General features: G+C 45.6%; 1 protein-coding gene across 1 annotated transcript in view; it reads right to left on the reverse strand.

The window, feature by feature from the left end:
• The window catches only part of Tekt5 (tektin 5), a 41,774-nt gene extending 23,175 nt beyond the window's left edge, over window positions 1-18,599 (reverse strand). Inside the window, exons 1-4 of the mRNA XM_051181445.1 lie at window positions 17,971-18,599; window positions 7,666-7,749; window positions 6,391-6,461; window positions 3,116-3,259 (exon numbers count right to left, since the gene is read on the reverse strand). Coding sequence (XP_051037402.1) covers window positions 3,116-3,259; window positions 6,391-6,461; window positions 7,666-7,749; window positions 17,971-18,537 — 866 coding nt within the window. The 5' untranslated portion in view covers window positions 18,538-18,599. The remainder of the gene's footprint in view (window positions 1-3,115; window positions 3,260-6,390; window positions 6,462-7,665; window positions 7,750-17,970) is intronic.
• Window positions 18,600-23,650: the final 5,051 nt, after the last annotated feature.

The following is a 23,650-nucleotide window of genomic DNA, read 5'->3' on the forward strand; positions in this document are numbered from 1 at the left end:
ACTCCTCTTGTCTAAGCATTGTGTTTTCAAAGTCCACCATGGGCCAGTGATGGAGCTGTAAGAATGACAGCATCCAGGTCCCTGGGTCAACTCCTATGTAGAGGATGAAAAGGACAGTAAACAAAGTGGGCGCTCACACCCTGGGAGGAAGTTAGAAGCAGGTGACGGTGAGACAGTCAGGTCTGCATTTCTGAATTCAACTAGATATGAAAACATTGCATGGAAACTTCCAGAAATAAACAAGTTATAAGCTTTATTTTATTTATTAACACTTTTAAATTACATTACATTTACTTACTTATTTATTTATTTATATTTCTTTATCTAGTGTGGGTATGTGCCTGTGGAATCAGGGTATAGCCTACAGAAACCAATTCTCTCCTTCCACAGTGTGGATCCCGGAGATCAAACTCGGGTCACCAAGCTTGCTGGCAGGAGTCTCACCCTTGAGCCACCTCAATGGCCCATATTCATAAGCTTTAAGTGACTCACTGTAACATATTGTTGTGATTATTCTATCTTATTAGTTAATTATTGTTAATCTTTGCTTTTGCCTCATTTACAAGCCAATCCTTATTGTAAGTATGTATGAATGTGTTGAAAAACAGCTGTCAGCTGTCTAGCAAGGTGTAGTAGCGCACAACTTTAATCCCAGTACTATTGAGGCAGTCAGGCAGATCTCTAAGTTTGAGGCCAGCCTGGTTTACAGAGTGAGCTCCAGGATAGCCAGGGCTACACAGGGAAAACCGTGTCACGAATGCCCTGGAATCCCAGGAGGCTTAGGTGGGGAATTGTCTCAAAAAGACAATCAAAGACCAAACAAGAGCCTATTATATGCTGCACCTGGTCTCCCTATGTTTCCATGCATGAGGAGGGTGTGTGAGAAAATAACCTGTGACTCTTTACAGGCTGGACTGGGAGACCATCTCACAAACCAACCAAAGAACAAAGCTTCCCATGAGTGTATACTAAAATGCATTCCTGCCTAGAAGGGAAGTCCCTAGAAAGTGGCACAACCAGAAATCCCAAAAAGGTATTTTACCATTTTGCTAAACCCCGGAAAATGATGCTCAACTTGGTCCACATAGCCTATTCAGGGGCTTCTTCCCTTCATCTCTCTCCTCTCTTCCTTCCCTCCCTTCCTTTTATCCCTCTTTTTTTTATTCCATAAATACCTTAGTATCTCAATAATGCCCAACACAATTCTATCTGCTAGAGACGAAAAATACTGTGGGGTAGAACCAAGACAGACCCACCCTCTTGCTTGTACCCAGAGCATCTCACCTCACCCTCTTCTCCTCACACCCCAGCCTGTGGATAAGGAAAGCATGTTTTACCCTATCTGACCCTCCATGATATGGTGGCATGCCCTCCAGAGTGCCACAAATACAATAGGCACCTGCCCTACTCACAGCTGCCAGGATGAAAAAAACATTATGCTGCATAGCTCCAACTAACCAGTGCCAGCTGTTCCCATCAAACATGAGGTTCTGTGTTCCCCACATCCTGTATCCATCTTTTCTTCCTCACAGACACTCAGGGGAGTAGACACTATTTTCCACCATGGTGTTGATACAGAAATGTGTTCCAAAGAGTTTAACCTGCCTTAACTTAGCCACAGTGTGCACATGGAGGCTGGAACACAGTAATTGCAGCCAGTTTGGCCACAGAATTGACACACTCGTGTGTGTGTGTGTGTGTGTGTGTGTGTGAGAGAGAGAGAGAGAGAGAGAGAGAGAGAGAGACAGAGAGAGAGAGAGAGAGAGAGAGCATGTGTTAGTGCTGAGAACTAAAGTTAAGCTTCATATCTCCTAGGTAAGTTCTGAGACTTATTTATAGCCTCTCTGCCAAGACCTACTCTCTCCCACAAATCCCAGTGCTGGTGGGCACTACTGTGTTGGGAGCTGTGCCACCTAGTTTCAGGCCAATATACCATTGCTTTCCTAATGGGCCTCCAGATGGGGCAAAAGCCCATGGACATAGTCTCACTCAGCAAGGACCAGTGGACTTTGGGACAGCGCATAATACTGCTGGGACCTTGCAGCCTGCATGTTCTCTTTTCTCTTATAACATTGATGATTCTCTTGGTGGCTTTAGTGTCACTTTGTCAACCCTGCATGGGACAGATGTGATCTTTCTTGGAAACCCCATTTTTTCTCTAATATTTTGCCCTAAATTCTTCTCAGGTCCCTTGTCTGGGGGGGTGGGTGCCAGCTGTCACTCCAGCTCCTGGGAGGTGTTCTAACCCAGTGCTGACAGGATCAGATCACTCCTATTTCTGTAAATGTTTTTAATCTGATTATTGTTCTTGAAAATGTGTGCCTATGTTAATCTCCTTTAGTTTTGTAAAGAAAGGATGTATCTTGCTCAGTATTTAACCAAGCTAGCAAAATGATAAGTGTTGTTTTGAGTTTGAAGATGATTTGATGTTAAAAGTTGAGAAAAAACATATTTGACATATTTGTTTTTGCCAGAGGTTAACATTGGAGGATGGGAAAAACTTGTTTGTTAATACAGAAAAACATGCTTGTTTTTAATGTATAAATAAAGACAGCTGGAGCTATTCTGGGCCAGCTACTTGTGTGAAATTCATCTGGTGCTGCCCCTTCCCCGTCTCAGGACCTGAACACAGGCTGTGTCAGGTCTATAGCACTGCTGAATGGACTTCCTGCTCTCATTGGTGACAGCCATTATGTTTTACGCTTTGGTGTAACTACCAATGAGTATTCCCAGCATGCCCTAGCACTGGGACAGTGGCCCTGGGACTCTCAGCTAAGCCAATCACATGAGTTGAATCTTGAGAAGGGTCAAAAAAAGGATGGAAAGATGGCAACATGGACTTGTATCCATTGCCTTGCACACAGCAGTTGGGTGCAGAGCCAGAGCTGCAGGGCAAGTGCACAGACCCCCTGGACACAGACCAGTAGCTAGCTCCCACTACCTGCCTTCCTCTTACTGCCAGAACCTTCCCCTGCAGCCTCTGCTTGACTCTTGCCCTTGCAACAGAGGATTCCATGCAAATGCCACCTGACTGGCACACACCATCCTTTATGCCCCTTGCCCTTTACTCCCATTGGACCAGGACAAAGACAACGAGAGAGAGCTGGGCACTTACGTTCCATCAAACTTCTCCATGCCATGGAAGAAGGCGATGCCATCGGATGTGTTCCTTAGATTAAAGCACCTCTCGTCAATACACTGGGCTGAGCTCTTGTCCTCAACGTCCCGCTCCAGGGCATGCTGAGCATCTCGGTTATCTCTGTAGGGAGGAGCATTGTCTGATCACCTGGCATCCTCCACCCATGGTCATCATCACGCATCAGGTGGAGGCAAAGCCCAAGCTGCAAGCCTGGTCCCCAGACTCCCAGGACAGTGCTCTACACACCCAGAGGCTGCTCAGCTCTATTTCCACTTGGTGTCAACACCTCCTACCCAGAGCCACTAGGGCTCACACCAGGACAAACACACCTGTTGTCTGTAAAACAGAGATGTGCCAGGCCAACAAGATGGCGCAGGAGGTAAAGGAGCTTTGCCACTCAAGCATGATGGCCTGAGTTTGACCCTGAAGTCACAATGGAAGTAGAGAACTGCTTCCTGAAAGTTTCCCTCTGATGTCCAAATGACATGCAAGTATGCACATACACACACACACATGCACACACAAAATACAAACTGGAAAGAAATAGGATGGGCCAGCACTTACTATAAAAGGCTAATAGTCACTACATAAGGCTGAGTGATACACCATCTAAGTTGCATCCATCAACCAGTCACAGAGAATATGGAGCTTCCTGGCATGGCTTTGTTTTGGCAGTAAAAACACTCATCAGAGAACATGAGTTCAATTCCCAGCACCCACTTGGCAGCTCACAATCATCTGCAGCTGCAGTTCCATGGGATCTTATGCCTTCTTCTGCCCTCTGCACACACCAGCCACACACCTGGTACACATATGTACATTCGGACAGACACTCACATACACAAAATAAAAGTAAGTCTTTAAAAAAAAAATCCCTGTATTTATAAGAACAGATGGCAGAGCAATCTAGAAGACACCAAACCATCTTTAGACAAAGTCTGGATGGAGTCACTTCCCTCACAAATGGATCACTGTGGCATAGAAGACAGCTCTGAAAACAAGGGTTAAAGTGTAGAAAAGGCCACTCACTGCCTTCAAGTAGCTCAAATTTATATAACTAAATACAGCAAAACGAAACATGATGAACATGGTAAGAAAGCTTTAAAAGGACAGGATGTAACACAGAGGAGGGGGCCATTAAAGCAGGTAGAGAAGACAGATATGGAGGCCTTTCCATGTTCGAGCTAGGTGCTTGTCATATAAAGTAGAAATAGTTACTATGGACAAAGATATAATTTCAAGCTAACACAAAATCAGAAAAGGTAGAAATAACGAGGTTTTGGGGAACCAAGGACCAGCTCAGAGTCAGGGTTTGGGTGGAGTGAGGGTGTGGATGGAGGGGGAGTTGGGTGTAGTCAAAGACAAGATCAGGTGAAGAGGAGAGAAGGGGTGAGACAGGAACTTGAGCCTAGACTGCTGGAATCAGAGCTGAGACAATGGCCAAGGTCGCAGTTTCCAGGCTCCAAGCTGCTGGCAACCCAGATTCACAATTTCCATCAAATACTAAGGACCCGCTCCTTTAATTATCATTTTCCACCTATTCAAATGGCATCTAAAGTAAGAATGAATGCATTTTGAAAGGGGAATTCAGATTCTGGTCTTTAAAAATTCTTGGCTATTAATAGAAGGTTGTTTCAGACCTAAATATGCCAAGAAGACACTAATTGCTAGCTCGTATCTGAGAAGCCTGTAAGTCTGAACCTCTCTCCCTGTTCTCTGTTGGGAGAAGGTGAGTTCCTGCTAACAACACACAGGCATGGTCAGAACATGTCACTTGGTAAGGCAATGACTTCACTTAAGGTTTATCCAGAGACCAGCTATGATGAAGGGCTCCCCTTTAGCCCCGGCTCTCCTGCATCCCTTTCTCCCCCCCCTCCCCGTGTCTCTCATCTTAACCACTGTCTCTTCTCCTTCTAGAACCTTCTGTGTCTCCTCTCTCCTTGGTTTCCCTCCTTTCTTATCCCCTCCTTCTCTCTTCTCCCCCTCCCCTGTGGATATGGTTGCTGTTGGAGGGGAGGTCATCTAATGACTCAAGGGAAAAGAAATGGAAGTCCCAATAAGTGGAACACAGAAAGTCCTGTCAGTCAGGACACCCCACCAGGACCCACCCTGGGGCCTTCCACATTGAGCCAGGATAACCAAGGAGGGCTCTGTCTTAGCTGATAAACTGGGGTGTAACAAAAGCCAGACCGTAAGAGCGTCAGGGTCAGTGGAACCTCAGAGTGCAGCTGGCACCACTGCCTGGTGCTGATGAGGTCTGAGGAGGAGGGAGAGGCCTGTTCCATTTTTGACATACCATCACCCTGCTGTCAGCCCACCAGGAAGGGCCCAAGCTTGGCTCCTACCCAGTCAAGAGGAACCTTTTATATTCTTTTGGGGTGCCCATGCCATGAGAACACCCCCCCTTCCTGGACGCAAATCTCACTCCTGGTCCAGAACATCACAAGCCCCGACCTGTGGCTACCTGAGCAGGTCTGGTCAGCCGTGCAGCCTCCCAACAAGCTAGGTCTGAGCATTCTCCCATTAGAGGCCACCCTGCCAGCCATATCAAAAAGGGCAGCCCCGTCTGTGCCCTCTGTAACAAGAACCAGCAAAGAAGAAAAACCAGCAGAACGGCGTGCCCCAGGACAAGGAAGGGTAAATGCCAAGCTCCAAGGGGCCCAGGGGCTTAGCTAGGGGCCCCAAGCCAGGTAAAAGCACAGACCTCCCTTTAATTACCTGAGGAGCACCTGGCTTGGCATGAAACCTGTTTACATCATGATCTAAGAACAAAAGCTGGTGCCTTTTGAAGACTCCCTGCTCAAGCGTCCATGAGCCCCCTTCCGGAGATGTTCCAGTCCCTTCCTTTATTGCCTAATGTCACCACATGCTGCTCTTTCCAAGTTCAGACCTGGCCTGGGAGAGCTATAGGTACACTGGGTGTAGGGAGGCTGATGCCTTCTCTGTCAGGGCCAACAGCAGCTGAGGATGAGCTAGCTCCAGAGAGCAGCTGAGTACCTCTGATGGACAAGCCCATTAACAGAAGCATTGACAAATCAAGACACACACACACACACACACACACACACACACACACACACACACACACACACACACACACCCTTACCACCCCATAGAGCTGGTGTTAAACATCTAGCAGCACACCATGAACCCCAAGAGCTACTCAGGAATAAGTGGCTATCTTCCATCTGGCTGTCTTCCAGAAACCTAGAGAACCCACAAGCAATTCCAAAGGGGAAAGGCTTCCTTACCGCATCTGGAAATCGATTCGTTTAGCTAGTTTTCTCATCTGATCTTGGCAACATTTTAGTAAATCCACTTCCTAAATTGAAAAAAAAAAAAAAAAGTCAGAAAGAACATGTCAGGCTGGAAATTCACAGGTCAGAGCCCTCATGCAGGACAGCTATGCCAGGAAATACCAGAGTGGGAACCCCCAGACCACTGAAGCTAAGAGTGGATGCCAGAGGCCCTGAATTCAAGATCCTCCTGCCTCAATCTTTCTAGCGCTGGGGTTGTAGGCATGAGCCACCATGATTAGGCTTCCTCTCTCCTCTCTCTCTCTCTCTCTCTCTCTCTTTCTCTCTCTCTCTCTCTCTCTCTCTCTTCTGCTTTCCTCTCTTCCCTCCTCACCACTCTCTTCCCCCTTCTCGCTCCTTCCCCGTTCTCTCCCATTTCTTTCCTCATCCAGCCTTTCTTTCCTTTCTTCCCCCTCCATTCCCTCTCTTCCTCCTACGCCACTTTCTTATGAGCTAGGCATCTGAGCCATCTCATCCCCTCTTCTTATTTTGAACAAGAGCTCACTGATTTGCCTAGACTTGCCTTGAACCTATTTTATAGCCCATGAAGGTCTTGGCTTAGTGATCCCCCAGCCTCAATCCCCTGAGTAGCTGGTACTATAGGCAAGTGACACTGTACCTGGCTTCTTTTCTTTTCATGTACTTAAAAATTAAAATAAAATTTAACACACAACTATGTGTAGAGTGTTCACAGATTATTTTATCATTAAGTTAAACCATGCACCTAAAATGATATACACATACAGTGCATAGTATGTGCTTAATAAACACTATCTTTAGGATCAGGAGTAGGGTTTGTCTAGCATACATGAAGCCTTCAGTTAGATTCCCAGCACTATATAAACTGGATGTGATGGTGCATGTCTGTAATTCCAGCACTCAGAAAGTAGAAGCAGGGTTCAAGGTTATTTCTCAGCTACTTAGTGAATTTGAAGATAGCCTGGGATATATGAGATCCTGCATAAATGAGCAAAAATAAATATACATGAACTTTTACTTTTATTGTCCTGGTGCCATCTATATGGTCATTTTGAAAATAGTAAGACTGAGATTAAATAATCCCATTCTATTTCTACTTCTCCCCATTCCTACATGAGGAAATCAGTGTCCCACTAGTTTTCTCTGAGCCCTAACTCCATGGACATCACATGTGACTTTTGTTTCAGACAGGCCACTCAGACCTTCTGGTCAGCTAGCTGTCCCCTCACCCACTCCCAGGTGGTGTCTTACCCGGATAAGGTTTTTCTCCACGTTGTCATGGACCAGGTCAATTCCGATCCTTTTCTCCCGATTGTACAGACACTCCAGGGCCACCTATTGGAACAATGGGAAAGTGTCCTGTGGAGGCCTGAGTAGAACCTGAGTATAGGTGAGTTAGAACCTATGCCTCATCTGCTCTGTTCTGTGAGGTACCCTCGTGTGCATGGGACCTCATTTCTGTGCTTGTGTGTCAGGGCTACTGCAAGCTCATGCATTCAAATCAGGACAAGGATGTGTCCCTGGAAGCAGTATAATTGGGAGGGAGCCTGTGATGGTTCACCTTGAACTCACCTTGATAGGGCTAAGAAACTCCTAAAAACTACGTGTAGTATCATAGATTGATCGATCAATCGATAGATAGATAATAGATATAGATGATAGATAATAGGTAGATGGTAGATGATAGATAGGTAGATAATAGATAGGTAAATAGTAGGTAGATGATAGATAGATAGATAGATAGATAGATGATAGATAGATAGATAGATAGATAGATAGATAGATAGATAGATAGATGATAAATCACCTCTGGATGTGCCCATGAAAGTAATTAAAGAGGTGATTAGTTCAGGAGGATGTGGACCTTATCAGGTCAGATGTGAGGTCTAAGGGGAGGAAATAGGTCACCAGGAGTGTCATAGTTAGGGTTTTTATTGCTACAAAGAGATACCGTGACCATAGCAACTCTTATAAAGGAACACAGCAACTCTTGTAAAGGAAAACAATTGAGAGATCATCTTACCGTTTCAGAGGTTTAGTTCATTTCATCATTGCAGGGAGAATGATGGCTGGGGGTATGATAGTGTGCAGGGACATGGTGCTGGAGAGGTAGCTGAGAGTTCTACATCTTTCACAAGCAACAGGAAGTGAACTCAGACACTGGGCAGTATCTCGAACATATATGAGACCATAAAGTCCATCTCCACAGTGACACACTTCCTCCAACAAGGCCACACTTCCTAATAATGCCACTCCCTTCGGGGGCCATTTTCTTTCAAACCACTACATTCCATTCCACCCCCTGACTTCCAAAAGTTTGTAGCTATATTATAATGTAAAAATGCATTCAGTCCAACTTCATAAGTCTCCATAGTCTCTAAGTCTCACACTTATTTAAAAGTCTAAAGTTCAAAGTCTCTTCGGATATTCACCCAATCTCTTAACTATAACTTATAAAATCAAAACACAGATCACATACTTTGAACATATAATGGCACAGGATATACATTACTATTCTAAAACATAGGGCAGGGTTAGGAAATACTGGACCAAAGCAAGATCAAAAACCAGCTGGGCAAATTCCAACTCTGCATCTCCATGTCTGGTGTCAAAAGTGCTCTTCAGATCTCCAAGTCCTCTCAGCTTTGCCGACTGCAGCACACTTCTCTCTCTTGAGCTGGTTCCCCTCCCTCAGCAGGTTTCCCATGACTCTGGCATCTCTCTCACATCTTGGGGTCTCCAAGGAAATCCAGATTTCACATTCACAGCTTCATGGAATAGCCTCTCTAGGCCTTCATTATGCACACCTCTGACACATGCCTGGCCTCCAAGGCTTTTCTTAGTTGTGGAAATAAATCCCACAATCTCTTTCTTCTGTCTTTAAAGTCAGAATCACATGACCAAAGCTGCCAAGTTCTACTGCTTGCTGGAGCTGGAACATGGCCTCTTGTTAAACTATATCTTCACCAGCTTTATGTTTTTCATGGTTTCCTTCACTGCCTAAGCATGGCTGTCCTGAAGCTTGTTCTGTAGACCATGCTTTCCTCAAACTCAGAGATCCATCAGCCTCTGCCTTCCCAGTGCTGGGATTAAAGGTGTGCCTCACCACACTTGGCTCTAAACTTATCTTTAATTCCTATACACAAATTGGAAACTTAACTGGGTGGGAACTTGCCCTGAGGTCACCACTCCCTTTATTCCATTTCTTAATCTGTTTATCTCCTTGAACACAGGCCTTAGCTCCACTCCCTGATGCTTCCTTTCCCCTCAATTTTTACATTTTCTTGCTTCTTTTCATTATAAATCTGTATTAAAGTAACCTCTAATAATCACATGACTGTCAACACTAGGCCATTTTGAGATTTCCTCTGGCTTTTGCCTCAGGCAGACTCTTCGGACAAGGGAAAAAAGCAGCCAGTTTCTTCACCAAAATATCACAAAATTGATCTCTAGGACACAAATTACAATTCTTCTCCTCTAAAACTTCTAGAGCCAACTTACCACAGTTCATCAAATCACTCTAAGCATTTCTGTCTTCCATGCTCCTAGTAGGGTGGCCCATTATTAAGCAGCAGTTAAAGCATTCTACTGCTTTCCAAGCCCAAACTCCCAAAGTCCAAATTCCTCCAACAAAACATGGTCAGGCATATCACAGCAATACCCAGTCCCTGGTACCAACTTCTGTCATAGACTTTCTATTGCTGTGAAGAGACACCATAATCATGGTAACTTTGATAAGGAAAACACTAAATTGAGGTGGCAGCTTACAGTTTCAGAAGTTTAATCCATTATCATCATGGAGAGGAACATGATAGATGGGAATATGGTAGTGTACAGGCAGACATAATGCTGGAGAGGTAGCTGAGAGTTCTACATCTTTCACAGGCAACAGTATCTTGAACATATATGAGACCTCAAAGCCCGCCTCCACAATAACGCACTTCCTCCAACAAGACCACAACTACTCCAACAAGGCCACACTTCCTAATAGTGCCCCTTCTTTTGGGGACCATTTTTTTTTTAAACCACCTCAAGAAGTTTATCTCACAAGCCCTGGTCTCTTCCTGTGTTTTTTCTTTACTTCCTGTCTGTTAGGAAGTGAACAGGATCTGCCACACATTCCCACTGCCATGGTATTTGGACCAGGTACAAGGGGCCAATCAATCATGGTTAAAACCCATTGACACTGTGAGCTGTTATTGATGGGTGTTTGATCATGGGGAATACCCTTTCCTACAGTCTCTGTAAATTGTCCCTAAGCTTTCCCAAATTATGATAAAGCCAAGTTATCATTTCAGATGTGATGTATCAGCTGCTGTCCTCCCTGGGAGGCTATTCCTTTGGGTCGAATCCAGGCTTAGCCACTTCTTATTGTGTGTGCTTGGCCAAGGTGTGTATCCTCTCAGATCTCCTGTGTTGTTTCATTATCTCACCAGGCAGGGCTGTTAGCAGGGTATGTCCACAAGGGTGAATACCTCATGTAGAACTGTCTGTGAAGGATCATCTTCTCTACCAGCTCTGGGAGTGAATGCTACCATCTCCTGAGCTGGGGTCTCAGACTGAATACAAAGGAGAAGAGAGCTGAGCACCAGCATTCATTGCTCTCTGCCCCACACTCCTGCCACCGTGCCCTCCCACCATGATAAACTGCATCCTCAAACTGTGAGCCAAACAAACCCCTTCCTCAGCAAGGAATTGTATCATAGCTTGAGAATATAATTTGTCAATGGGCCCTGTGCTGCTTTGAATGAGAATGCCCCTCACACCCATAGGCTCATATATGTGCTTGCTTGGTCCCCGGTTGGTGAACTATTTAGGAGATATTAGGAAGTATGGTCTTGTTGGAATAGTCACTGGGGGTGGGTTTCAAAAGCCCATACTGGGCCAACACTTTCTCAGACTGCTGTCTGTGGATCAGGATGTAAAGCTCTCAGCTACTGCTTCTGTACCATGGCTGTCTGTCTCCCACCATGAGAGTCATGGACTACCCCTGTAAAACTGTAAGCAAGCTCCAGTTAAAGTCTTTCTTTCACAAGAGTTGCTTCGGTCATGGTGTCTCTACAGAATGGTAGGACAGTAACTAAGACAGTCCCTACAACCACCCATGTACATCTATCTTTGGTGCTGTTCAAGTAAAAGGCAAGCTACAGTAAGGGAGTGGGCCCTGCTAGACCAAGACAGTATTCCCACAGTCTGTGGCATTCTTTCCAGGTCTCTTGGGGATCTGAGCACAACAGAAGGTAGGAGAATGAGCTGTTTGCTTATGGATGTTCTTATGGGACTGAGGAACAATGGTGATCAGCCACCAGCAGGCCTGTGACATCATAAAGGCCAACAGGTCCAAGAAGGAAACAGAGTGTTCCAGGAGCAAAGGCTCCAAAGAGCTCAGAAAGGAGGGGGATACAGTACCTTGCTGCCCAGGAGCTTGAAGGCTCTTGTCTGAGCTCTGCTCAATTGAGGTACTGGAGTAGATTATGTGATTACACTGACAGTCCTTCCACAACACAGTCTGCATTCCATAGACCAAAGAGAATGCTCCTAAAGAAATCTGAGGTGGTTCCGCGGGTAAAGGCACTTACTGCCAAAGCTAGTGACCAGATTTAATCTCCAGGAACCATGTAGTGAAAGAAGAGGGGCAACCCTTGCAAGTTGTTCCTTTGACCTCTACATGTCTATCACGGTGCACATTCATGAACACACACACACACACACACACACACACACACACACACACACACACACACACACAGATAAGGGATGCAATGAAAATAAGATGACTTGATGGGTGGGGAGTACCCAGTGTTTGGTCAGTGACATGAAAGATGAAAAAGGATGGATGAATAGGAATGATAAAGAGGCTAATGCAGGTTCAGAGGCCCTGAGTCAGAGAAACTAGAAAATTGGGTTGAAGAGAGAAAGGCCATATCTTAATAAAAGTTTTGGAGGAAGGGGATTCAGGAGTTAATATGTTAAAATGGGTCTGAGGATATAGTTCCATTGGTAGAATGCTTGCTTCACAGTTTCCAAGTACAGCATAAACCTAGAATAGTGGTGAATGTCTATAATCCCAGTGCTTGAGAGGGAAAGGCAGGAAAATCAAGTTTTCAAGGTCATCCTGGGCTACATAGTAATTTTGAGGTCAGCCTAGGCTACATGAAATAGCACCTGTAGTGGTTAGAATAGTAATAGTCCCCGTAGACTCTTGTGTTTGAATGTTTGGCCCATAGGAAGTGACATAATTCAGAGATATGGCCTTGTTGGAGGATGTGTGTCACTGTGGAGGTGGGCTTTGAGGTCAGATGCTCAAGCCTAGGATCAGTGGCTGACAGGTCTTTTCCTGCTGCCTCAGCTCCTTCTCCAGTACCATGCTTGCATACTGCCATGCATGATGATAATGAACTGTAAACTGGCCCAATTAAAAGTTTTCCTTCATAAGAATTTCCATGGTCATAGTGTCTTTTCATAGCAATAGAAACTCTAAGACAGAAGTTGGTACCAGGAATTGGGGTATTGCTATGAGAGGCCTAACCATGTTTTTGTTGAAGTAATATGGATCTTGGGACTTTGGATTAGGAAGGCAGTGGAATACTTTAAGAACTGTTTAATAGGCCTTATTAGTAGGAACATGCAATACAGTGGTGCTGAGGGTGATTTGAACTATGAGGGGCTGGCTCAAGAGGTTTCAGAGGAAAAGAATATTAGTATGTAGGCTAGAGACTTTGGTGAAGAATATGACTGTTTTCTGCCCTTGTCCAAAAGGTCTGTCTGAGGCTTTGAATTAATTGCTTTGGCAGAGAAAATCTCAAAAGAGCCTAGTATTGACTCTGTCATGTAGTTATTAGGATTCACTCTAATGCATATTTACAATGAAAAGGAGCAAGCTGTGCAAGTAAAAATAACAAAAAATGTACTGATTGAGGAGAAAAGGGGCATCAAGAAGTGGAATGGAACTAAATTCTGTGTTCAAGGAAATAAATAGATTAAGAAAAATCTTGATGTTAAAGGAATAAAGGGAGTGGTGACCTCAGGGCAAGATCCCACCCAGCAAAGCTTCCAATTTGTGAAAAAGAATTAAAGAAAAGTTTAGGTCCAGGCATGTCATACACATCTTTAATCCCCATACTCAGAAGACAGAGACATGAAGATCTCTGAGTTCAAGGTCAGCCTGGTCTACAGAATGAGTTCCAGGATGGCCAAGCTCAGTCAGTGATTGCAAACAGAAAGCTGGTGAAGATGTAATTGAACATGGGGGCCAGGTTCCAACCACAGCAAGCAGCGGAACTCCGCAACTTCAGCCATGTGGTTCTGGCTTTAAAGGGGTTGTGGACTATTCCTCATCAACTAAGGAATGCTGCTGAGGCCAGGCATGTGTCAGAGGGATCCTTGTATGGAGCCCTAGAGAAGTCATTGCATGAAGCTGAAAAGCTGGATTGCCTTAAGGACCCCAAAATATTGGAGATGCCAGAGCCATGGAATACCTGCTGAAGAGAGCTGCTAACAGTGAGGGTAACCAGCCCAAGATAAGGAAGCATGTTGCTGTCAACAAATCTGAAAGGAATTGAAGATCTGAAGAGGATTTTGACATCAGACATGGAGAAACAGTTTGCAATTTACCCAGCTGGTTTTTTGGTCTTCCTCACTATGCCCCCTCTCCTCTTACTTGGAAAAGTAATGTATATCCTGTGCCATTGTATGTCCAAAGTATGTGATCTGATTTTATAGGGGATTACAGTTAAGAGATTGCATGAGTCTCCGAAGAGACTTTGGACTTTTAAACATTGTTGAGACTGTTGTAGACTGTGGGGACTTTTGAAGTTGGGCTGAATGCACTTTGCCTTCTGATATAGCTACAAGTTTATGGGGGCCAGGGAGTGGAGTGTGGTGGTTTAAAGAGGAATGGCCCTCATACACTCACACACTAAAGGTGTGGACTTGTTGGGGTAAGCTTTGAGGTCTCAGATGCTCAAGCCCAGGCTCAGTGGCTGACAGTTCTTTTCCTGTGGCCTGCAAATCAAGATGTAGAACTCTCAGCTCTTTCTTCAGTACCATGTCTGCCCGAGTGATGTCATGTCTCACTGTGATGATAATGGACTGAACCTCTGAACTGTAAGCCAGCCCCATTAAATGTTTTCCTTTATAAGAGTTTCCATGGTCATGGTGTCTCTTCACAGCAATAGAAACCCTAACTAACTAAGACAGGACCCCATAAAACATTTCCCCACCAAAAGACATTAAGCTTAGTTAGGAAAGCCATCTAGAAGCCAGTGAGAGAAGGATTCAATCTAGTTTGATTTGGCTGCTTGGGGTAAGGAGTCTGGAAGAAGACCATTTCTGCTGCTGAGACACAACCTGGATTGTGGTAGCCCAGGAGATGGAGTAGCAGGTAGAATTCAGGTGTGTCTGGTTCCTGACTCACCTGTGCCCAGGCAGAGCTGGCTTCCAGACAAGCTGAGAGAATGAAGAGAGGGGAAGAGAGATCAACAGACATCCCTTATCTTGTGTGTCTCTGACCAACTTCTTGGTAAGGAGCAATGGTGGGGGGGGGTCAGCGGAACACTCCCCAAATGAATTTGGGAGTTCCAGACATAACCTATGCCATGACCTTTCCTGTCAATGTCCCAACATTGGTGCAGACACAGCTGTTAGGGGCAGCAGCTCCCTGTATACCCTAGTGAGCCCAGGACTACTTCTCACAGCAGGAGGCATACATAGTCCCTACCCAATACCCTGCTTCCCTACCCAACATCCACTTAATCTCTTCCAAACTTTCTGCACGGTCTAGAGAAAAACATTCTCTTACCCAGACTCCTCTGCAGCCAAGAGGCCTCTGTTGTTCCAGCAAATAGGCTAAAAAGGAAGACATGGGATTCTGGAAATAATACTATTCCTTGCTAATGTGACAGTTGACAGTTTGTCCTTTGTCCTACCCTACAGTTCCTGCCTCAAATGAGAATATCAAATGATCCCTGCATGTAGGAGCTTGCTACTCAAAATATGATCCCTCCTTTTAGCATTAGGACCAAGAGCCACATGCTATGCCTGGCACAGTAGAGAGAGAAGAGCCTTGTTCCTAGCAGAGCATTGGATCAACATTTGTCTCTGGAGTCTTCATCATGATAGAAACACAAACTGTGGCTCGGCCACAGCTGCTGAGCATCTATTACATACAGCCCAAAATCATTCTAACCTATGCAAGGCTAGGAGTCTCGAAGGCCAAGGAAGGTCAAGAATGTTCACATATTCACTTATTCAAAGGGTTCATTGACTCCTGCAGCTACCTTGAAAAGCAGTATAGAGGAACACACACACAGACACACACACACCACTACCACCACCAACAAAAAACAAAACCTGAAAATGGAACTAACGTGTGATCCAGCTATACCACACTTAGTATGTACTTGAAGGACTTTAAGGTTGCATCCCACAGAGATACCCACATCTCCATGTTTACAGCTGCATTATTCACAACAGCTAGGAAATAGAACTAGCCTAGATAAAGAAAATGTGGTATATTCCACAATGGAATTTTATGAGCCTAAAGAAAAAAAAATGTATAGTATTTGTAGTGAATGGGACTGGAAATCATGCTAAGTGAAATAAGCAAGATGTTCTCTGTTATATGCTAGATTAAAAAGAGAGAGAGAGAGATCTGTATTTCTACTATGTGCTGAGACTTGGGGGGGGAAGCACAAGGGAGGTCATTTCACAAGAGGAATGATGGTTTAGGGTTAAGAAGTGTGTCCTTGTTGGATGATGTTTGTCACTAGGGTGGCCTTTGAGGTGTCACAAGCCCACACCAGGTCCAGGGTCACACTCTGCGTGCTGTCTACAAATCAGGATGTAAAGCTCTCAGCTACTATCTCAGTGCTGCCTGTCTGCTTCCCACCATGATGATCATGATCTCACCCTCAAACTGTAAGCAAGCCCCAAATAACTGCTTTCTTTTATAAGAGTTGCCTTGCTCCATGGTATTTCTTCACAGCAATAGGATAGCAAGTAGCAAAGACAAGAGACAACAGCTCAGTGGTAGCTATACTTGACCAGCACATATGAAACTCTGAGTTTAATAAGCAGAAGCAACACACACACACACACACACACACACGCACACGCACACGCACACGCACACACACACACACACACACACACACACACACGAATGAGTGCTGAGTACCACACTCAGTCTTAGCTTGGGGGTGTATCCAAAGCATTGGCTAGACAGCAGTCAATTGGTAAAGACATAGGTTGTTAAGGACACAGACAGACACCTGAGCAAGCAGCAGGTAGGTACCACTTCTGAACACATCAATGAGAAGGCAGAGGTTCTCTGTCCTGGTGGAGCCTAATCCCAGGAGACACAGAAAACCAAGCAATAGAGGCTGAGGAGACAGCATAGTCACAGGTTACTATGTAAGCCAGAGGACAGATCAGAATTCATCAAGCACAGCGGCACATGCTATGATCTCAAAGCTAGGGAGGCAAAGATGAGGATCCAGAGGCCATCAGGTGAGCCACTGGCTCAGAAAATAAACTGAGGGTGGGGGACAATTGATGAAGGGACCTGATGTCTGGTTTCTGATGAAAACCACTGGTCGACATGTGTTGTACACACAACCAAATGTACACATGTACACACATATACACAGCATAAAAAGACAATTATGGTGTCAGGAGATGTTAACATAAGTATCCTAATGACCACAGTGTGTGTATGCACACAATGTCTTGATGGGACCCCTAATGTGATGATTGATGTTGCTTGCCAGCTGGCTCTACCATCAACTGACAGGCTCTGACAAGGTGTGTGAGAATATGAACCAAAGGGGGAGCCTTCCCCCAGAGTGTGCAGCACCTGGCTGAAAGCCCACATAAGAACAGGAGTGGGAAGAAAGTGCAGCTTTTGCCCGTCTGCCTTCATTCCTTGCTGCTAAGACCGTCTTTGTCTTTGCAGCTGCTGTTGCTGCTATCCTTTGCTGGCATCAGAACTCAGCTTCTTTAGCCTTCCAACATGGACTGGAGGCCTGCAGATCCCCAGGACTCCTCCAGGCATCCATCACCAGATCCGGGATGCTAGGGTATCCAACCCATGGTACTGCGCAGCTACAGGGCTCTCAGCCCCTCCATTGCTTCAGTACCCAGCATGAATTGTGTAAGCCAATCCAATAAATCCCTCTGTGATCTATATTCATTCTAATGGTCTAGAGAACACTGACTAACACACCTAAGGAGAAGAGAAATTCATCTATATGGAAAATTCCCATGTTTTGCTTGTTTCTATGTCTGTATGCCACAAGCACGCAGTGCCTTGGGAGGCTAGAAGAAGGTATCTGACACACTGGAACTACAGCCACCGTGAGTGGCTGCCATGTGGGTGTAGGTATCTGCAAGAATAACCTATGCTCTTACCCCCAAGCCATCTATCTCTCCAGGTTCCGATCATTTCCACTTTAAAAATAAGATTATAAGAGACAATGCAACTCAATCCACCTGCATAGTGCCTGTCACCTTGACTCAGTGACAGCAGGTGCAACAGTGTCTCTTTCCCCAACTCACCTGCAGGGGACAGTTCACCTCCTGGGCTGCGCACTCCAAACGCCTCTTGATGGTGTCCATGCTGTTGTTCTCTGACAGAAGCCTGTCCAGCTCATAGCACAACTCCGACTTCCAGAAGCCGATGTCAGATAGCCTCTGGCCGAGGTTCCTAGATGTACCTTCCTGCATCTGGCGTGTTAGCTGGTCCTTATCCTGCATGATCCGCAAGGAGTCGCCCGTCAGCCGGCTGGCCCAGAGCCGCGAAGCCTCTGCGCCCCTGATCTGCAGCTCGTTGGAGCGATCCCAGTCGCGTGGGGTGTACCGACAGAAGAGCGCGGAGCGGAGCGAGGGCAGGATGGTGGGTGGACGCCGGACACCTTGGCATTCCTCTGGGCATGTCTGGGTGGTGGCGATCTTGTAGAAGATGCTGGGTCTCCACGCATTCAGGTAGCGGTACCCGGGCAGATGATAGGGTTGGTAGCACTCCTGTACCACAGGGCTCTGCCCAGCAGGAGGCAGCACCTGCAAACCACAGTCTTTCTTGGGGCCACAGTAACTGGCTGTCTGAGTGGTTCCAAGAAATTCCATCTTTCCCCATCAGCCCCACGCGGGCAAAACTCCGCCCAAAGGGCCAGGGCATCCCAGGAGCCAGTAGCCACAGGGCCTCTGTGACTCAGTGCTGGTGTCATAAAGCGCGGGAGAGGGTCTTTGTGCCAAGTCCTCTTTCTCCAGGGGGCCCTGGAATCCAAATAAAAAGCAATCTACAAAAATAAGTGCATTTAGGGGCTGAAGAGACTGCTTGGCGATTAAGAGCACCTCGTGCCCTTCCAAAGGACCCGAGTTTTCAGTACCTACATCACAACCGCCTGTAATTATAGCTCAAGGAGATCTGATTAATCTGTCCTCCACCGGAACCCATGCACACAAACGCAAATGCACACAATCAAAAACAAAATACAAATAAGCCCGCTCCCCCCACCCCCCTGCCCGCCTTTATTTTCTTCCTTCCTTTCTTCTTTTTAGTTTGACAACCCACAGGTTTGGGATTAAAAGAAACAGGTGTCTGTCATTCTGGAACAACAGTCAGCCTGTCCAGAACTGAATCAGCTGAGCCAACATTAGTGTCTTTCTTTCCCTGTTCCCAAGATAACATCAGTGACCCAATCAGGCCTGCGATCTGGCACTTGGGAGATCGAGGCAGGAAGATGAACATAAGGCCACCTCAGTTATATGTAATTTTGTTTTGTTTTGAGACAAGGTTCCATGTACCCAGGCTGACCTCGAACTGGCTGTGTGGCTGAGGATGACCTTGAACTTGTGAGTCTTCTCTGTGACTATTCTTAATAGGCTTCATGCATACTAGGCAAGCATCCTACCAGCAACATCCCAAGCCCCTGGTTCTTGAGTTTAAGGATAGCCTGAGCTATGTGTGACTGATTCAAAGCATCACATATTTTAAAATGACCCGTGCATAGCACAGAGTATTACTAAGCATGGGTGTTCACACATCAGGAAGTGTCTTGGTGGCACTGGACTGAGTGTGAGCATTTAGATTGCAAAACCTAACGTGGAGTGGGGAAAATAAAACCGGTCATCAAAGACAAGCCAGTTTCACAATCCACAGTTTTGAGAAAAAAAAAAAAAAAAAAAAAAAAAAGGCCTTTTGTCAGTCTTGCTGGCACAGCAAATGAGAGAAGGTAGATTAAAAAGTGTCGAGAGGGTGAGAAAGTGGAGATGGAATGGGTGACCCAGTGCTCTGTGTCAGATTGTGTGGGAGAGGGTACAGCTATTCATGTATGTCAAACCCCAGAGAACACTCTAATAAAACAATAAAACTGAATTAGGACCAGTGAGGTGGCTCAATTAATACAGACAGATACTTGCCACCAAGCCTGACAACCCAATTTCAGTTCCCAGGACACACGAGATGAAAGGAGAGAAGTAACTTCTACAAGTTGTCCTCTGACCTCTGCACATGTGTTTGTGGCATGTGTCTGCACCCTCCCCACACACAAGTCATTTTCAATTTTTCAGTGAATTGTGCATAAACTATACTTCTATGTACTTGGATTTTAAAATACAGAGGGAGTGTTAAGTCCCAAGAGGCTGGAGCTATGCTTGTTTTCTTTATAATTAAATCCCCAGCATCCTGCACACTGTCAAACATCTAAAATGAGACCTTCTCTGGGATGTGCTTAATTCTACTCAGCGACAATCTTGACCCACCAAGAAACCTCCTCCACTCTTAAGTATTGAGTGTTAACAACAACATAGTTCTAAGCCTAGAATGGGAAGACTGCTGGTGGGTGTGCTTTAACCTCTCTGGGAGCATAGAAGAGGAACAGGAATCTCAGTGGTTCTGGCTAACAGATGTATCAATCAGCTTCCAGGTACTGTACCAAAACACCGGAGACTATGAATGTATCATAAAAGGTTTATTTGGGTTCATACTTCTGTAGCTTCCAGTAGATGATTACGTATCCCATTGCCTTGGGCCCCTAACAAGTGGTACCCTGAGAAGGCTACAGTCAGTGATGGAGGAAGAAGGGGGTAGGGGCATGTACCCCTCTTCAGTACAGCCCCTGTCCCTAAGTACCTTTCCTTAGGCCCCACCTCCTAAATCTCTTGCCATCCCTAACAGTGACAGTTTGGGGACCAAGCCTTTAACATGGGCTTTAGGGAACATTCGATATCTGAAATACAGTGAGAGAGTTTGAGGTCCGATGGCGCTTTTCTCCCTGTTCCCTATAAGGAGTGCACGTGAGCAGCCGAGGATGTAGAGAAATGACATTTATTAGTCACTTGTGGTGGCATGCTGTTTTACAGTTGCCAATACCTCCTTCCCATGCTGAAATACAAGGAGAGCTCAATAGGATGGTGCAGCAGGTGCTGGCCTGCTCCTACCTACGGCATTTACAGTATGGGGTCCTCAAAGGCAGTGGTTCTCAACCTGTGGGGGTGACCCCTTTGAGGGCTTTTAATGACCCTTTCCTAAGAGTCACCTAAGATCATCAGAAAACAAAGACATTTACATCATGATTCATAACAGTAGCAAAATTATGGTTACAAAATAGCAAAGAAAATAATTTTGTGGTTCAGGGTCACCACAACATGAGGAACTGTATTAAATAAAGGGTCACAGTGTTAGGAAAGTTGAGAACCACTGCTCTAAGGTGAAATGTCACTTATGATGTCTCACAAGGGCCAGGGCCCAACAAATTCACTGTGCATTGGGCACGAAGTGTGAGCCCATGCCTCGGAGGACACTAGGGACACAAACACAGAAGAGGCACATTGTGGCATCCAGGGAGCAGCTGAGGCAGATTCCCAGGTGTGGCTGAGGACCTATCCAGAGGGCAAGGGTTGTCTGTCATCCTGGGCTGCTGTGATTACTCAGTGTTGGGGGGGGCTTCCAGGGACATGCACAGAATGGGAAAAGACTGCACGGATACTACAGCTCCACCTCAGAGAACCTTTTCTCAGGAGCACCTGAGTGGATAATAGGAAATCAAGACAGAGTGGCAAGGATGGCTGCATTAGCAGACCAGAATGTAGGAAAGGCTGCCGCTGCTGTGTCCGTATGCTCAGAAGCTGGAAATATTAACTCACTGAGAACAGACACTTTTTTTTTTTTAATTCAAAATCCAAAGGAAGGGATAGAATATTCTCTACCTGTGAAGCTCAATTTGATTCTGTTTTCTCATGACTTTGATAATAGACAGGAGAGCGTCTCCACCTACTGGCTGATTCCAGGATCCTTTCTCTTCCTTTTAAAAAAAATTTATATATATATATATATATATATATATATATATATATATATATATATAATTGTGGATGGAAATGAGAAGGATGCATATACAGACCAAGTATGCAGATGCCACAGAGTATGCATGGAGGCCAAGGAATAACTTGCTAGAGCTCTGGTTCCTGGTAGAGTTTAACAATTCTGCTTCACCAGGGGAACATTTCCCAGGTGAAAGTTGTTGGGAGCCGGCCTTGAGTCACATCCTCTTGCAGAATTACTTACACCTTAAAACTCTAATTGAGCCTTATCTTGGTAAAAAAGAAAACTGCTTAACAAGCAGTCTGTTCCACTCACCCCAGGAACTGAGATGAACCAGACGCTAAGCAGACATTTATGGCCTGGGACATTACCTGAGCACACCCTCCCCAGAGTCAGCACAGTTATCCCTCCCCAATTCCTCCCCGCTTTGCTTTAAAAACTCCTCTTTGTGCCTAATAAAGTTAGACCTTGACAAACCTTGCTTGGTCTCATTCCTTCTTTCTCTCCCATTATTTTCAGGTTCTAGTCCACCTCAATCCACGAATAACTAGGTCCCACTGGTCGGGGCAGAAAGTGTTACAACCCTGCTCTGCTCCACCCAGGGTTGTTTCACCTACACCAAGCAGAACAGACACAGGGTTTATATAGGACTTCTTAGGGGTGGAGTTTTTCAGGGAGATTTCCAGGGTGGGGATTGGTCAGATTTCAGTCCCTGAGCTTAGACTGGCTAGATCTCATGCTCAGGGATTGGTTGGTTTTCTGCACAGGCTTAGGGTCAGATTTTGCTCAGGTTTCAAGGCTAATGTGTGTTTCTCTCACTGGTCCTCTTTACCCTTTAATTTTAGGGCCAGGGTGTATTTCTTTCATTTGCTCTCATTCCAGGGGGCAAAGTGTGTTTCTTTGTCTCTGCTTAGGGTGTGTTTCATTGGCTGCCCCTTTTCCCTATGCTCCCCATTTTGCAGATGAGAAAATGGAGGCTTAGAGAAGTGGTTTCTGTTATTCAGTTCAGAGAGTTGGGGGCTAGTCATGAATATGTCTGACACTAGACATGATCCTGCAAACCCTGGATAATCTTCCTCATCCTCTTTACCTATCTTCACCTGGAAATATTCAATGTCCCAACCCTAGGAAGTTTTACGAGTATGCCCAGACCCTGCTGTAGGAATTAAGACCTCAGCTAAGAATTCATTCCCCCTCCTGCTGCCCTCAGGGCAGGCAGCTATAACTGCTGGAAAATAGGAGACATGTTTTTTAATGCAAAATGCTAATGCTCTTTTGGCTCCCACAGCCCTGAAAGTGCCCTAACTGGTCCTTGGAACCTGAAATGACTAACGGGCCCCTTCGCTTCCCCCTCCTCCATCTGGTCCTGGGGTATATAAGCTAGTCCCTGGAGTAAATTAAAATTAATAAAAGAGCCTTCTTAATATCAAGCAAGAGTCTTGGGTTATCAATCTCGACACCCTCCGCAGTTTCTTGGGCTTCCACAGCAGCGCAGGCACTGCACCCTACCTCAAGATTCTGGGTGTGATGTTATGCAGGAGGAAGACCCAGGCTTAGGATAGGAATTGCAAAATTACCCATGTGACTACAATGTCTCTCTGGGTGGGGAAGTCTTGCCTACAGAAGGTAGATCCAGGCCTTCTAAATCTTTGAATACAAATGAAAGCTTTAGTTGTTGTAATCCAGGCAAACCTGTCCCTGTCCCTTGGGGACCTGGCAAAGTGTACCATTTCTATGCATAGCAAGCAGTTCCCTGGCTCTGTATGCAGGAAGGAAGGTCCCTTTAAGAGGCAAACTCCGCCCACCTTTCACTGTCTGCCATTTCTCTGAAAGGGCAGCTTTCTGTCTCTGTCTCTCTTTTTGTGTCTCTTATTTCCCTCTCTCTCTTCTCTCTCCCCACCTCCCTTCCCTTCC

The sequence above is a fragment of the Phodopus roborovskii genome, unplaced genomic scaffold (assembly GCF_943737965.1).
Source record: "Phodopus roborovskii unplaced genomic scaffold, PHOROB, whole genome shotgun sequence".
Lineage (NCBI taxonomy): Eukaryota > Metazoa > Chordata > Mammalia > Rodentia > Cricetidae > Phodopus > Phodopus roborovskii.